Source organism: Cynocephalus volans, chromosome 12, assembly GCF_027409185.1.
Source record: "Cynocephalus volans isolate mCynVol1 chromosome 12, mCynVol1.pri, whole genome shotgun sequence".
NCBI lineage: Eukaryota > Metazoa > Chordata > Mammalia > Dermoptera > Cynocephalidae > Cynocephalus > Cynocephalus volans.
The window spans coordinates 55,572,131-55,585,330 of NC_084471.1; the positions used below are offsets into that span (position 1 = coordinate 55,572,131).

Below are 13,200 nucleotides of genomic sequence, written 5' to 3' on the forward strand. Positions count from 1 at the left end.
AGGTCTTTATCCTTTATTTTATTTTTTGAGTAAACTTTAGAACAGTTTTAGATTTAGAGTAAAAATGACAAAGATAGTACAGAGAATTCCCATATACCTCACACCCAGTTTTTCCTATTATTAATGTCTTAGATTAGTATGGTATATTTGTCACAATTAATGAGCCAATATTGATACCTTATTATTAATATTTTATTTAGATTTCCTTAGTTTTTACCTAATATTCTTTTTCTGTTCCTGATTCTATCCATGATATCATATTACATTTAGTTGTAATGTGTCCTTAGTTTCCTCTTGGCTGCGACAGTTTCTGACTTTCCTTTTTTTTTCTGATTTTGAGAGTTTTGAGGAGTACTGGTCAGGTATTTTGTAGAATGACCCTCAGTTGGATTTTTCTGACATTTTTCTCATGATTGAACTGAGGTTATGAGTTTTCAGGAGGAAGACCACAGAGGTCAAGTGCCATTCTCATCCCATCATATCCAGGGTACATACTGTCAACGTGACTTATCACTGCTGATGCTGAACTTGATCACCTGGATGAGGAAGTGTTTGTCATGTTTCTCCACTGCAAAGTTACTTTTCCTCCCCTTTCCATAGTTTGCTCTATGAAAGAAAGTCACTCTGCACAGCCCACACTTAAGGAGTAGGGAGTTATGCTCTACCTCCTTGAGGACAGTGTCTCTACTAAATTATTTGGAATTGTTCTCAGCATACTCTTCCATAACCAGCTCTTACCTACCTTTCTGGCTTCAGCTCCAGCTGTCTCTCCCATTCCCACTCCAGGCGCATCATACTACAGATCAGTACCTGCAGATCCTGCATAGTACCATCCTTTGTCTTGTCTCTTTGCCCTTTCTAAGGTCGCCTTCTATTGTATGGACATTCCTTATCTCTTTCTCTTGAATGATCAATTCCCCTTTAAACTTGAAGACTGCTCAAGTATCCTCTACTCTAAGAAGTCTTTCCAGAACCCAGTCTACATTAGGGAACTTTCCTTCAAGTCCCAAAATACCCTGTGCATGTCTTCACCATAGCATTCATTTCTAGATCATTCTCAAGACTCTCCTCTGTTAGAATGAGAGTCCTTTGATAGCAGGCACTATCTTTTTACTCGCCTGTGTCTGTACAATGCATACATCAGACACTTAGTAAATATTTTTTGAATGAATGAATGAACTGAAAACTTTCAGAATTCTAGGTATGAGATTTCTTCTTTAAATTTCCAGTCTTTCTGTCTTGTCAACAATCATCATATTCTACCTTGTATAATAGTTGTTTGGGTGCTTGTCTTACTCATTGTAGTAGCTCCAATACTCTTTGAGGGCTGATATTGTGTTTTGTTTATCCTGTAGTTTCTAGGTCAGTGTCCTGCACGTAATAGTTTTTTAATAAATCTTCATTGAATGAGTGAATGAGTTAATGAACAAATAAATGAAGCTGCCTGAAAACATAATTGATAAAAGTGAATCACATTAGGGAGGAAAGCATTATGGACTGAAAAATAAATGGTAGAATTTTCACAGTAAATGAAGTTGACTTGTACTACCTCCTAGCACATTATTTCCAAGTTTTATCATGTGCAAATAAATGTTGTCATATTTTTTTTTTGATTAGAGAAATTTAAAACATAATTCCATTCTAAATGAAAATGCTACTTTGCTCCTTAACAACGAAGTAAAGCTTGATTCAGTTCTTAGACGGACCTTCCCACAAAAAGATACACCGTTACTCTTAAAAATATTTAACGGTTGTATAATTCAACATATGCTCCTCTCTCCCCTTTGAAAACCAAAAAACTTAAATCCAAGAGTTTTTAAAGAGGATTTTTCTCTACCTACCTCTAATTTTATGTAATTTTTTAATGTGTCCTCTGCTGGGGAGAAGTGAACAGAAAACAACCATTCTGGAAGGGAAAAAAATGTCCTTCCAGCAAGACAGACTGCTATTATCATCATCACCAAATTTAGCTGCTACAGAAGAACCTTACTAAGAGGAAGGTGATTTAGGAGGGAATTTAGTCCCTCTTTTGCTCTCACCAAAATGTAATTTTACGGATATTTCTCAATTAGTATTTGATCAGAACAACCTGTAGAGGGCGTCCTTGCACCAAGAGCCATAGAGATTTGAGCACTACTAGGAAAAAATTTTCACTTAAAACCCCATATTTACTAAGTCAAAGAAAATGTCTATTGTGTTGTGAAATTATTACCTTTAACTCACTGACGTTAGCATTACAATGTTAAAATGTCTTAAGGCTTGCCTAATGTATTAGTACATATATAATTGAATATTCACTGAAATAAAAAATAAATGTTGAAAAGAGGTAAGCATTTTTATTTGAAAGAAAAGAAAGGCTGTGAAGCTTTGGATGCAAGCAGGCAATTTTAATTTACTTATCAGTATGAGGTAGGGGCTAGGAGAATGAGCTTTGAAATCAGAGTGCATGGGACTGGAACCCTGATTACCAGCTGGCTATCCACAGTCAACTTACTGGACTTTTTGAGCCTTGTTTCACCATCAGCAAAATGGGAATAATAATAGCACTTACTTAAAAGAGGTGTGAGGGTTAAGTAAGCACTTAGAAAAAAAAAAAGTGCTTTAAAAATTAAGACACTACAAGCTCACATCAGTCATAATTGGATTTTTTGTCTAATTCCTCCCCCCCTCCTTTTTTTTTTTTTTTGTTATCAGTGTATAGCTGAAAATATTTCATAATTAGAAATGTATATTCTGTTCATTTTGGTAACTTCTCATGACCTAAATCTACTTAACAATGTACATGTCCATTCTGTTGTTTCTGATGCTTCTGTTTGTTTTCCTTCTTGAAGTGTACACTACTGTACAGAAGGCTGAGTGAAACACCATGCCCAGCCCCAGACACTCGATCCTTGGGACATTTGTCGCAGCATCTGGGTGCTAAAGAACAAAGTAGTAAACTTTTTCTGAATCTGAACTTCCTGAGTTTTTGAAAAACCTTTTGCTTCCGTTTTCTTTGCACATCCAAGAAATTGGCAGGAGGCAAAAAAAAAAAAAATAGGTCCTTTTTGCTAGGGTCGAGTGGATAGGTTATGCTGTAGCCCACTGCCAGCCAAATACACTTCTCACAGTCAAGGCCAGATCCTTGGTCTTGCCCCCAAGCGCCTGTTGTTTCAGTAACTGCATGTGCTCTCTCAAGTTTCTTTAAACAACAGCAAATGTAAAGATATTCACAATTTTAGGGGGGCCCTACTCCCAGGGGGTCAGGTACAGTTATCTAAATCCAGGGCCCAGGGAACTGTGCCAGGCACTGCCGGGTTATCAGGGAGACAGGCGGACCTCCCCACCTGTTGGGCGTCGGGCGAGTGAAGAACGAACTCCCTGCGCGTCGAGCCAAGCCGAGCGCCTGCCGTCAGCACCCCTGGACAGTTGAGTCTCGGGTTTTAACTGGGTGGGAGCGCGCAGTGTCAAGGGAAGATTGGGTTTGCAGAGAGGGGAGCGACCCTGGCGGAAAGGGAGCAGAGGGGGACATGCGCCTTCAGTTAACGCCGGGGTAGAACGCGAGTTGTCATCAGCAGCAGCACTAGCGCTCCATCAAGCCCAGCCTGCCCGTTCATTCGTGCCTCCCCTGGAGGAAGGGGACGTCCTGGGGGTTTCTCTGAGTGACGTACCGGAGATCTCTTTGAGTGCCCTTCTCCGCATCCCCCCAGCACCGCGGCTTGAACTTGGCCTCGGGGACCCCGCGCGGCCCCGCCCCCACTCGTTCCCCGCCCCCCAGCGGCTGCCGGCTGGCACCTCGCGGCCCCGCTCTGACTGCGGGCCTGGCCGGGCGTGCGGGCATCCGCGGCTCTGCCAGTCTTGCGTCTCTGCCCTCCCCACCGCCGCGCCCCTGCTCCTGCGCGGCTCCCGCCCGCTCGTCCCCTCCCTCCCGCCTCCCTCCTCCTCTTCCTCCTCCTCCTCCTCGTCCTCGTCGTCCTCCGACTCTCCCTGGCTCACTTGCACCCGAGCCAGGAGGCTACGTGCCCAGCAGCGGGAACGGCTCCGGCTGAGGAGACTGAAGCCCAGTTGGGTAGGTGCGGCAGAAGGAGTCTGACCACCTGCGAGGAGGTCCCCAACAGCATGGCCCAGAGAAGCGCCTTCCCCGCCGCCGCGCTCCGGCTCTGGACCCTCCTGCCGTGCCTGCTCGTGCTGCGGGCGGATGCCGGGCAGCCGCGGGAGGAGAGCCTGTACCTGTGGATCGATGCCCACCAGGCGAGAGTGCTCATAGGTAAGGCCCCCGCCTGCAGCACCTTCCCCGGGCCTGTGTCCTCTCCCTCTCCACTCTTCCAGTAAAGAAGGAGGGATCCGTGCAGTTTGTATGTCGTAAAACTTAAATTCCCAGGAAGATTGCTACCCCTCTTTCAATCAGATATTTTTCCATCTGAAAGCTTATGAACTTCTCTCTCAGGAAACCAGCTGATGTGGTGTTCTGTTCATGCTGTTGCTAGTTCCACAGCCCTGCGTTTTTAGGTGCACCCAGCATTTGGTTGCCTCAGTCACTCCATGTCCTAATATTCCTTTCCCCTGAAAGCGTGTATCTGTTGTCATCATTCTTATACAGAGGAAAACTAATCGCAGTAGCATTGTTGGTTCCAAAGGCAGGTGGCTTGTGAAAATAATGACCCATACCAATTCTTTGGTTTTCTTTTTGTATGAAACTTATGACTTGGATTCTTTCAAGTTTACCTAGTTTGATAGTTTTGTTTATTGTTTAAAAAACAGGATTTGAAGAAGATATCCTGATTGTTTCAGAGGGGAAAATGGCCCCCTTTACACATGATTTCAGAAAAGCACAACAGAGAATGCCGGCTATTCCTGTCAATATACATTCCATGAATTTTACCTGGCAAGCTGCAGGGCAGGTAAGTTCTGATAACCAGAAATAGTGGAGAAAATTGCCCCTTAGTAGTTCCACTGCCTGATGGCAGGTAGAAATAATATTGAATAGCATGTAGTCTTGTACATTTCACAGTTTTAAAGAGTAATTTCTCATCTGATCGACAAAGCAAATAAAAGAGGAATTCACATTTATTTAAAGTTGTAACATCAATTGAAGATTCTCAAAAGAAAAAGGTAAGCAATGTGCCTAAGCTCACTATTTGATAAGACTCGGTGTATTGAGGTTGCTGGAAATATAAAGACTTCAAATACCAACATCACTGTGTTTCTGTGATCATTGACATTAAAATTTAACATAATATTTAAAAGACACTTATCTGTAGTATGTACTAATCACTTGTGACATTATTTATACTTTACAACAAGTTTTAAAGTCTGTAAGTATTTTTGACATTGTTCATTTTTAAAAGTTGGTATGTTGAATAATATCCATTGGAATGTGTATGCTAGATATTTCTGATAGAAGTTCATATGCTCAAAAGGTGTCATGTAAAAACGTTGTAAAATATTGGAGCCTATTGATTTTTATTTTCAGTTAGCATTTAGATACTTTCATATGGAAAAAGAAAACCGCAACCCATTTTTATGAAGAAGCATTTCTTTTATTAGCATATTAGCATCTTTTGTATGTTGTTCCCTTTTGTACATTTTCAGTATTACATGAGTGGCTTCTAATTTTGGAAAGAAAGGGAGAACAAAATGCTTATGTGAGCTGAATTTATTTTCTGCAGTTGGACAATTTAGAGGACAAATGGTAAGAATAAATTCATTAGTTGGTAAAATGTCTCTACTACGAAAATCATTTTACTTATAATTAAAACCACCTTTTCAGGACTTTTTAAATTCTAAAATTACTTAAATGGCTATTTCAAGAGGGATGTGATCCAGAAAATGCTTTATAAAAAGTATTTTGAATTGAGAAACCACTTTGATTCTCTCTAATTACCTGTTATGGTATGGGCATGACCATTTTAGCTGTCTTTTTTTCCATCAGGTCTGTTCTCTTTTTTCTCTTCTCCTAAAATAGATCAAATCTAGATCCTTCAACACTTCAATTGGTATGTGGTAAAAAAGAGAAATGACATTTTGGATCCACTAAGGTTGTAATAGGAAGGTCATTTATTCTAATACCCTATTTTGCAGATAAATTCATTGAGGCTTCTATTACGTATGGAAATTATTCCTTTTCTCCCTACAGTTCTCTCTTCATAGACACTTTATGGGCAGTTAACTTTGGAATATTGTGAAATCAGTAATAAATCAACGAATGGCCTTTCATATTCCTTTTCTTTTCACCTGAATCTACTTACTTATGGTTGACCACTTATGAAATGGGCCCAATATTAATTCTGTATTTTTAAAAAGATATTTTTTGACCTATATTTTTATGGATCCATAAGAACCATTAGAAGGTAGTTTGAATTGAACTCCTCTAGCTGAAAGGGTTTAGTCACTGTAGGAGAAGCAGAAAATACCAATGGCTTTTTTCTTTTTCTTTTTTTTTTTTTTTACATATGAATTTGTCTTCTGACAAATGGAATTTGAAGCAAAGGCTTAAATTTCATGTTATCTACCTTATTGCTTTATAGCATAGTGTATGTTTTCGAATGCCGGCATATTGATTACAAAATGGATTTACATAACAATCACAGGAATATGTCCTGTAGGGGATTAGAGAAGATAGAGGAACTGGCACGAAAATGAAGCTTCTACATCTTTTCTCTTCTGCTTAGGTGTTGATCACCATGTGGATTATCTCATTATGCAGGATAATGTTAGCACCTCAATTAAGTTATCTCACTCTCTATGCTCAGTCTGCTCTGGATGGGTTTTGCGGATAACCACAAGAAATCTGGTGTCTGTTTTTCTTAGAGAAGGCAAGGGGAGGATCTGCACGATGCCAAACACCAAGATGTTTTAAAATATTATTTAAATATGACTAACTTTATTCACTAACGCTATGTGATTCCAACACCATAATTTTTGAAATGCATGGAAAGTTTGAAGATGAGAAAAATAATGACTTCAATACAAATTAAGTATTTTGAAAGGCATCTGTGGCTAAAGCCAAACCACATCAAAACATTTACATGGAAAATGAAAACTTGGTTCCAGTATCTAGTTATTTCATCCAAATGATATCAATCATTTAGGCGTTTCAACAATACATAAACAAAATACATAGCTGATTAATTAAATTTAAATTGTATATTTAAGTGTTTTGGCAACACCTGGACAAAGTTGAAATAACTTTCAGGTTGAAGACCTTGTAGAGGCAGTAAGGTGTTATCTACTTTCAATAAAGTATTAGTCCAGTAACCCAAAGTGTTCTTGGGTCGTTTAAAATACATCTCATGTTCTACTTCAAACAAATGCAAATAAAAATTACAGTGAGATTCATTTCCTCACGTCAAGTTTGTCAAATCTTTTTAAAAGCATTTTTAGTAAGTGGAGATTTGTGCATCCCCGTATGCTGCTGATGTGCGCGTCAGACTTTTTGCAGGGCAATTTGACTCTGGCAAAAGGTTTGATATAGATCCTTTGACTGGGAAACTTTATATCCAGAGATTTGTCCTAAGGCAATAGTCGTGGACACAAATAAAGATTTAGGTCTGAGAATGATTCTCATCATGCTGTTTATAAAAGCAAAAAAATGGACACAACATAAATGGAGGTCCAGCGATAGTGGCAGAAGAACACAGTGAAGCAATAATAGGGATATTCTAGACATCTATTTGAGGCCATGGAAAGATGTTCATGATAAATTAAGTAGTCTATAACATAGACTGTTGGATTTCATTACAAAATATGTTGGCAGACATAGGAAAAGTTGTCTAATCAACATCCAATCCCCCCAGGTGTAAATATTGGTTACATCTGCATCTATTATATTCTGGTTTTTCCACAATGAATATGTATTGATTTGTAATTTTTAAAATTATTTTACATTACCTGTGTATAAAAAATTGTACGAGTTTAAAATTGTATGGTCTATATTATAAATACTTCACATTTATCATCTGGTGTTGTTTCTGTACTACACATCATAAAACAAATGGTTTTTATGGTGATCATAACTATGGAGACCAAAGAATTCACTAATGTTTGTCTGATTCGATTCTTGCCAGTTTCTTTTGAGGTTCCCCAAAATACATTTTAGAACGCTTTCCTGACCAAAGTCCTTTTACCTGACCTCTCTCTCTCCCTGCAATTCTCATTTTCTATGGACAATCTTGCCTCTATTTTATCTACCATTTAGAATACTCATTTTCTGACATGCCTCTTCTCAAGGTTTTTAGATGAGAGAAGAATTTCTACTAAAGAGGCCTAAGCTTAAAGGATTTTTAGTAATTAAGGGAAAATGCCTGTTGTTATTGTTTATAACTTTTTAATAGTTGATATTTTTCACTGAGGCATGCCTTATTCTTTTTCCCTAAATTCGAGACAGGCAGGGGCCATAGCAGCCATTTCGGTTTTCTAAATTAGGCACTAATTAAACATTTTATATGGAAAATAACCCTTTCTAAACTCAATGGCTTTCAAGTAAAAATTTAATGAGAAGTTTTGTAGACAAATCTGAATTCTAACATTAGGACACCACTGCTGATTTCCATATGAACCAATTTGGTGTAGGGTCAAAATGTTTTATTTATAAAGCTGAGACAAATAGGTCTTTATTTATAAAGATCATATAGACTTGATCTTGATAACTACAGTGTGTTCTATCACCTATACAAACCTGCTAAGGTACTATGAATCTAGTATTTAGTTAACAGGGCACCTCTTTTTATATTGCTTTTTTAGCAGTGGCAATGGATTTATGCTGAGCCATCTGTACTAGTTTTCCAACCTCCTTGTGACCAAAGACCTTGGATTTCTGAGATGAATGGCAAGTTTTGAGGTGAAATTGGTGTCTGTGGAATAAAAATTCTCTAGATGAAGATAACCAAGCAATATTAACTTCAAACCCATCACTTGGATGACTAAGCAAGCTCTAGCCATCTGTACCAAATGTTAGATGTTCGATGTTCAGAGGTTAGAGTACACTTTTTATTATGTATAGTGTACAGAATTCTTATAACCACTAGAAGTCAGTGGTGTAGCTTCATTTTTCTCAATTTCAAGACATTTGAAAACCAAACGTTAAAGTATTGGAAAGGAAGAGGAGAATTTTGTTTGCTTGGGGACGTGAGAGGTCATGTGTATATTGTAGAAGAGTTGACTTACATTGAGTTAAACTGCAGAAATGTGCTCCTTTGTTTTTATGTATGAACATTGGAAATAGAAAATATTAGATATGATATTTTGATACAGTGTATCAAGTGAAACATTTTCCAACATGTTAGGTTAATTATAAGTGAGTTTATGACCCTTATTAGCTTCCTATCAATGAAAAAGAATTATTGAAAATTGCCAGAAATAATAACAATAATAATTAAAAATCAAGTATAAGCAAAGCTTGAGAACTTTGCTTGGATAGTGGTGCCTTTGTGAATGTTTCAGTACCACCCAAATTCAGCTTTAAAGTAAGGAAAGTCCCATTGGAAAAGGGGACATCAGAAACAGGCCATTTCTCTGACAATTGACTCACAGTTTTGCTAATTTAAAAAAAACGAAATAATTCTACTAACATGTTTCTGTAAAATCAACTGGATAATCTAATTTCATCATTAAAATGTCCCTAAAGCCTCAGATAGCTTGTTTTTTAGTGTGGTATTTGAAATGATGAAACACTGGTTCCATTAAATTGGCCGCAGTTTACAGTCTTGAGTTTCCCATTGGACTGGAGTTAAGGAGACCTGTATTAAAATGTTTTTTTCCTTCCTATTTCCCCTTGAGAAAAATCAAAGAAAAATAATAGCGGGTGAATTAAAATTCACATACTTCCTCTCCATCTTCAAAGGAACTGCCAAACACCCTTAAACACCTCTTTCCAACTCTGAAGTTATGGTAACACTTATTATTATTATATAAATCCCTTAATGTGTACTGTCCACATTTTTTCCTAATGGAGTTATAATTGTTATGGTAGTTACAACCCAAGTGGTTTCATACCTTTGCCCTCCTGGGGTTTGCCATCATATCTTAGTGGCAGTCTTATGTCACCAAATGGGGGAAATGCCTCATTTTCTGACCCCTGTTCCATGGTTTCAAAGTGGGAATGTGAATATGTTTACATACTGTGGGCATGATTTTCTTTAAGGAGGTACTCGTATCAAAAGCACAGCTTTAAACCTTTAATGTTTAGATTCGGCTATGCTGTGGTATTTTGCATTGTGGTGTTGTGGACATGCCACTAGGGATCAAAGAGTAATTCTGCAGAGAGCCCATTTCATTTAGCAAAGCAGGCATGTGCCAGCCATCTGTTGTATCTTCTGATAGAAAACAGCAGTTAGTTTCTCAAACTTTTGCCAGAAAAAAAAAGTCTTTATTGCTTAGAAGAGATGAGTTACAAGGTACCTTGTAAGCCACATCTGGTTCTATAGCAATTTACATGGCATAAATATAAACTCTGCTATGTCTTCCTTCCACGGTGGTGTAAAAGCACATTAACAGACCCTTCACCAGTATCTTCCTTGTTTATTCCTGACTTTAAATTGCTTGCATCAATAAAAGTCTTTTAAATAGTTGTGGTGAAGCAGAAAGGTATGACATTCAATAAAGAATTTTGTTTTGGATTATGCTTATTTAACTTAACTGTCCCTGATGGATAAAATGAGTGTTGTGAGGGAAAAACTTTGAGGATTAAAAGTTTAGTGAAAATGTCCATCCTGTTGCTGGATCCCTGGAGGAGTCCTTGCCAGATCCGGGCTGCTTCTGCTGCAGTAATTTGGTCAACTCACTATAGTAACATGGGAGCAACTTGGTAACATTCCTATGGCCTCTTGGTGGATGGGGAGTTGTTCTCCCCTGCAGCGTTTCTCTCTGACTCAAGCACTCGATCAATAATCACATAGTGAGGCACAGAGCATACAAAGAGGAATAACCCTGTACCTGCCCTTGGGAAGCTCATAGTCTAGAAACAAAATACTGTACTACACCATTTCCTTATGGGATTTGAGCATCCACAGATTTTGGTATTTGCAGGAGTCCTGGAACCAATCCCCTGCATATGGAGGGTTGACTGTATTTATCACACTCATCCAAATGAGGTTAGAAAGTACAGGACTGGCTGACCACACAAAGGAAGCCACTCTTTTTCCTACCTGGGGGAGGAAGGGAGCCAGGGGCACTTCACTGAGCTCACTGAGCAGGTGATATGTAAAATATTTCCCAAAGGGGAAGTCAGATCTGCAAGGGAGGAAAATGTCTTCCAAGTGCACAGAGGTCTTAAAAGAAAAGGCACACTGTAGGTGATCATGAGGAGCTTGTATCTCATCTAAGAGGTTAAAAAAAAACAGTGACGGAGAGGTCTGGGCCAAATATTGGAGAAGGGATCTAGGGAAGAGAAGTAGAAGGTAGAAGCAAGTCAGAGAGGGAATAGACTCAACATCTTGCAAGCTTGTCCCAGGGAATAAACCTTTGATTATGCGCTGGGTAAATGGCAGCTTTTCCATAACCGTCATTTAGCTCTTCTCTCTTACTAAGCTTTTGGAAGCATTTGTGATGATTAGTGTCAGATCCAGGTTTTGGTTTTTTTTTTTTTTTCTGGCGATTAGGGCATGGAACTATAAAAAATTCCTTTTTGTGTGTGCATATAGAACTAAAAAATAGTTTAGTTTTCTAACGGAGTCTATAACTTTGAATGAAACTTAAAAGGGAGCTTATATAAGGAAAACAACATGTTAATTGGAAAAAGAATTGATTTAGCATCTATTCTCAATTCCTATACTACCTTTTTATGTATCAAGAAAAGTACAGGACAAGGATCATAAAGAATAAGTACAATTTGTAATAATATGCATACCAGTAATATTGATTTGATCCACATATGTCAACATGGAATCCCAAAAATATGTATAATCAATTATGATTCAATTTTTTAAAAAGTACAATAAAAGTATAGAAATTAAACTTGGCAGGTCATCCTTCAATTTAAAGAATGAGAGTTTGAATACTGGAAATGGATTTATTTAAAATAAGCCTGTTTCTTCAAGTATCTGAATTTTTTTTAACCTCTTATTACGTAAAACTCTAAAGTCATAGGACAATTAATGGTTTTCCCTGTCTTTCTCAGATACACATATGGATGTTTATCCTTCTGAGCTGTACATTTTATCTTCTTTTTAGATTTTATGGATGAATGTGATAAAAGAATCTTGGAAGTTGTCAGGCATCTTTTACAACCCATTCACCTGAATAAAATATCACAGGGCAGTTGTGTGTTATGGGCCTGGGACATAAGTGACAGTTTAGGAGGTAAGTTCTTAAGCTGGCAGCATGAAAAAGTAGATGAATATCATCTTTGCTTAGCTGCTCTTGGCCAGAACTCAGATCATGACTGGGGGTAAAACATGATTAAGAACCAGTTCCCTACCCTTGAGAAAATGAGAAACTAACTGGAGAAACAGATATATAAACAGCATCTCAACAATTCCTGAGAAGTGATATTGTAGAAGTACTGAGGTATTCCCAGGTTATGATGAGAGCACAGAGGAGAAGTAACTCCAGAGCTGAGTCTGACTATTGAGTTAGCCTATCAAAAGCATGGAAGACAAGGTGCTTTTAAGTGAAAGGAAACAGCTTGAGGCAAGGCATAGACATATAGTTGTCTGGGGAACTGGCACTCTACTGTGGTTGGAGTGTATGGTACAAGGTAAGAAGTGGAGAGGAGCTAGGTCCCACTGGAGAAGTACGCAGGGGCTAGGTCCTCGAGGGCTTTGTCCATCATGTTAAGGCGTCTGGGACTTATTCTATAGGCAATGGTGAGTCAGTCAAAGAAAAAGTATAAAGCAGAGGACAACAGGGTCAGAGTTAGATATTTCAGTCATCCTGTCAACAGGGTGGAGGATAGCTTTGATGAGAGCTTGACTGCAAGGAGAGGAATCTGGACTAATGAGAAATCTGGGCTAATCAGAAATGAAGAGGAGGGAGAAAGAGATTAAAGGAATACTTAGAAATCTGAAAGTCTTGGTGCTAGGAATAAGGAATGCCTCATTTCCTCCACTCTTGTTTCACTAACTTGGCAGTAGCCCTGCTGGCCGTTCTGTCCCCCATTATCACCTTTCCTTCCTCAGGGCCTTTGCACGTGAAGTTCCCTTTGTCTAGAATGCACTCCCTTCTGATTGCTACATGGCTCACTCCTTTGCTTCTTCCATGTCTGATCAAATGTCACCTCATCTG

The 13,200-nt window shown here is 38.6% G+C and overlaps 1 protein-coding gene across 1 annotated transcript in view; it reads left to right on the forward strand.

The window, feature by feature from the left end:
* The first annotated feature begins 4,098 nt into the window (after positions 1-4,098).
* The window catches only part of WIF1 (WNT inhibitory factor 1), a 69,372-nt gene continuing 60,270 nt past the window's right edge, over positions 4,099-13,200 (forward strand). The window contains exons 1-2 of the mRNA XM_063076189.1: positions 4,099-4,246; positions 4,741-4,880. Coding sequence (XP_062932259.1) covers positions 4,099-4,246; positions 4,741-4,880 — 288 coding nt within the window. The remainder of the gene's footprint in view (positions 4,247-4,740; positions 4,881-13,200) is intronic.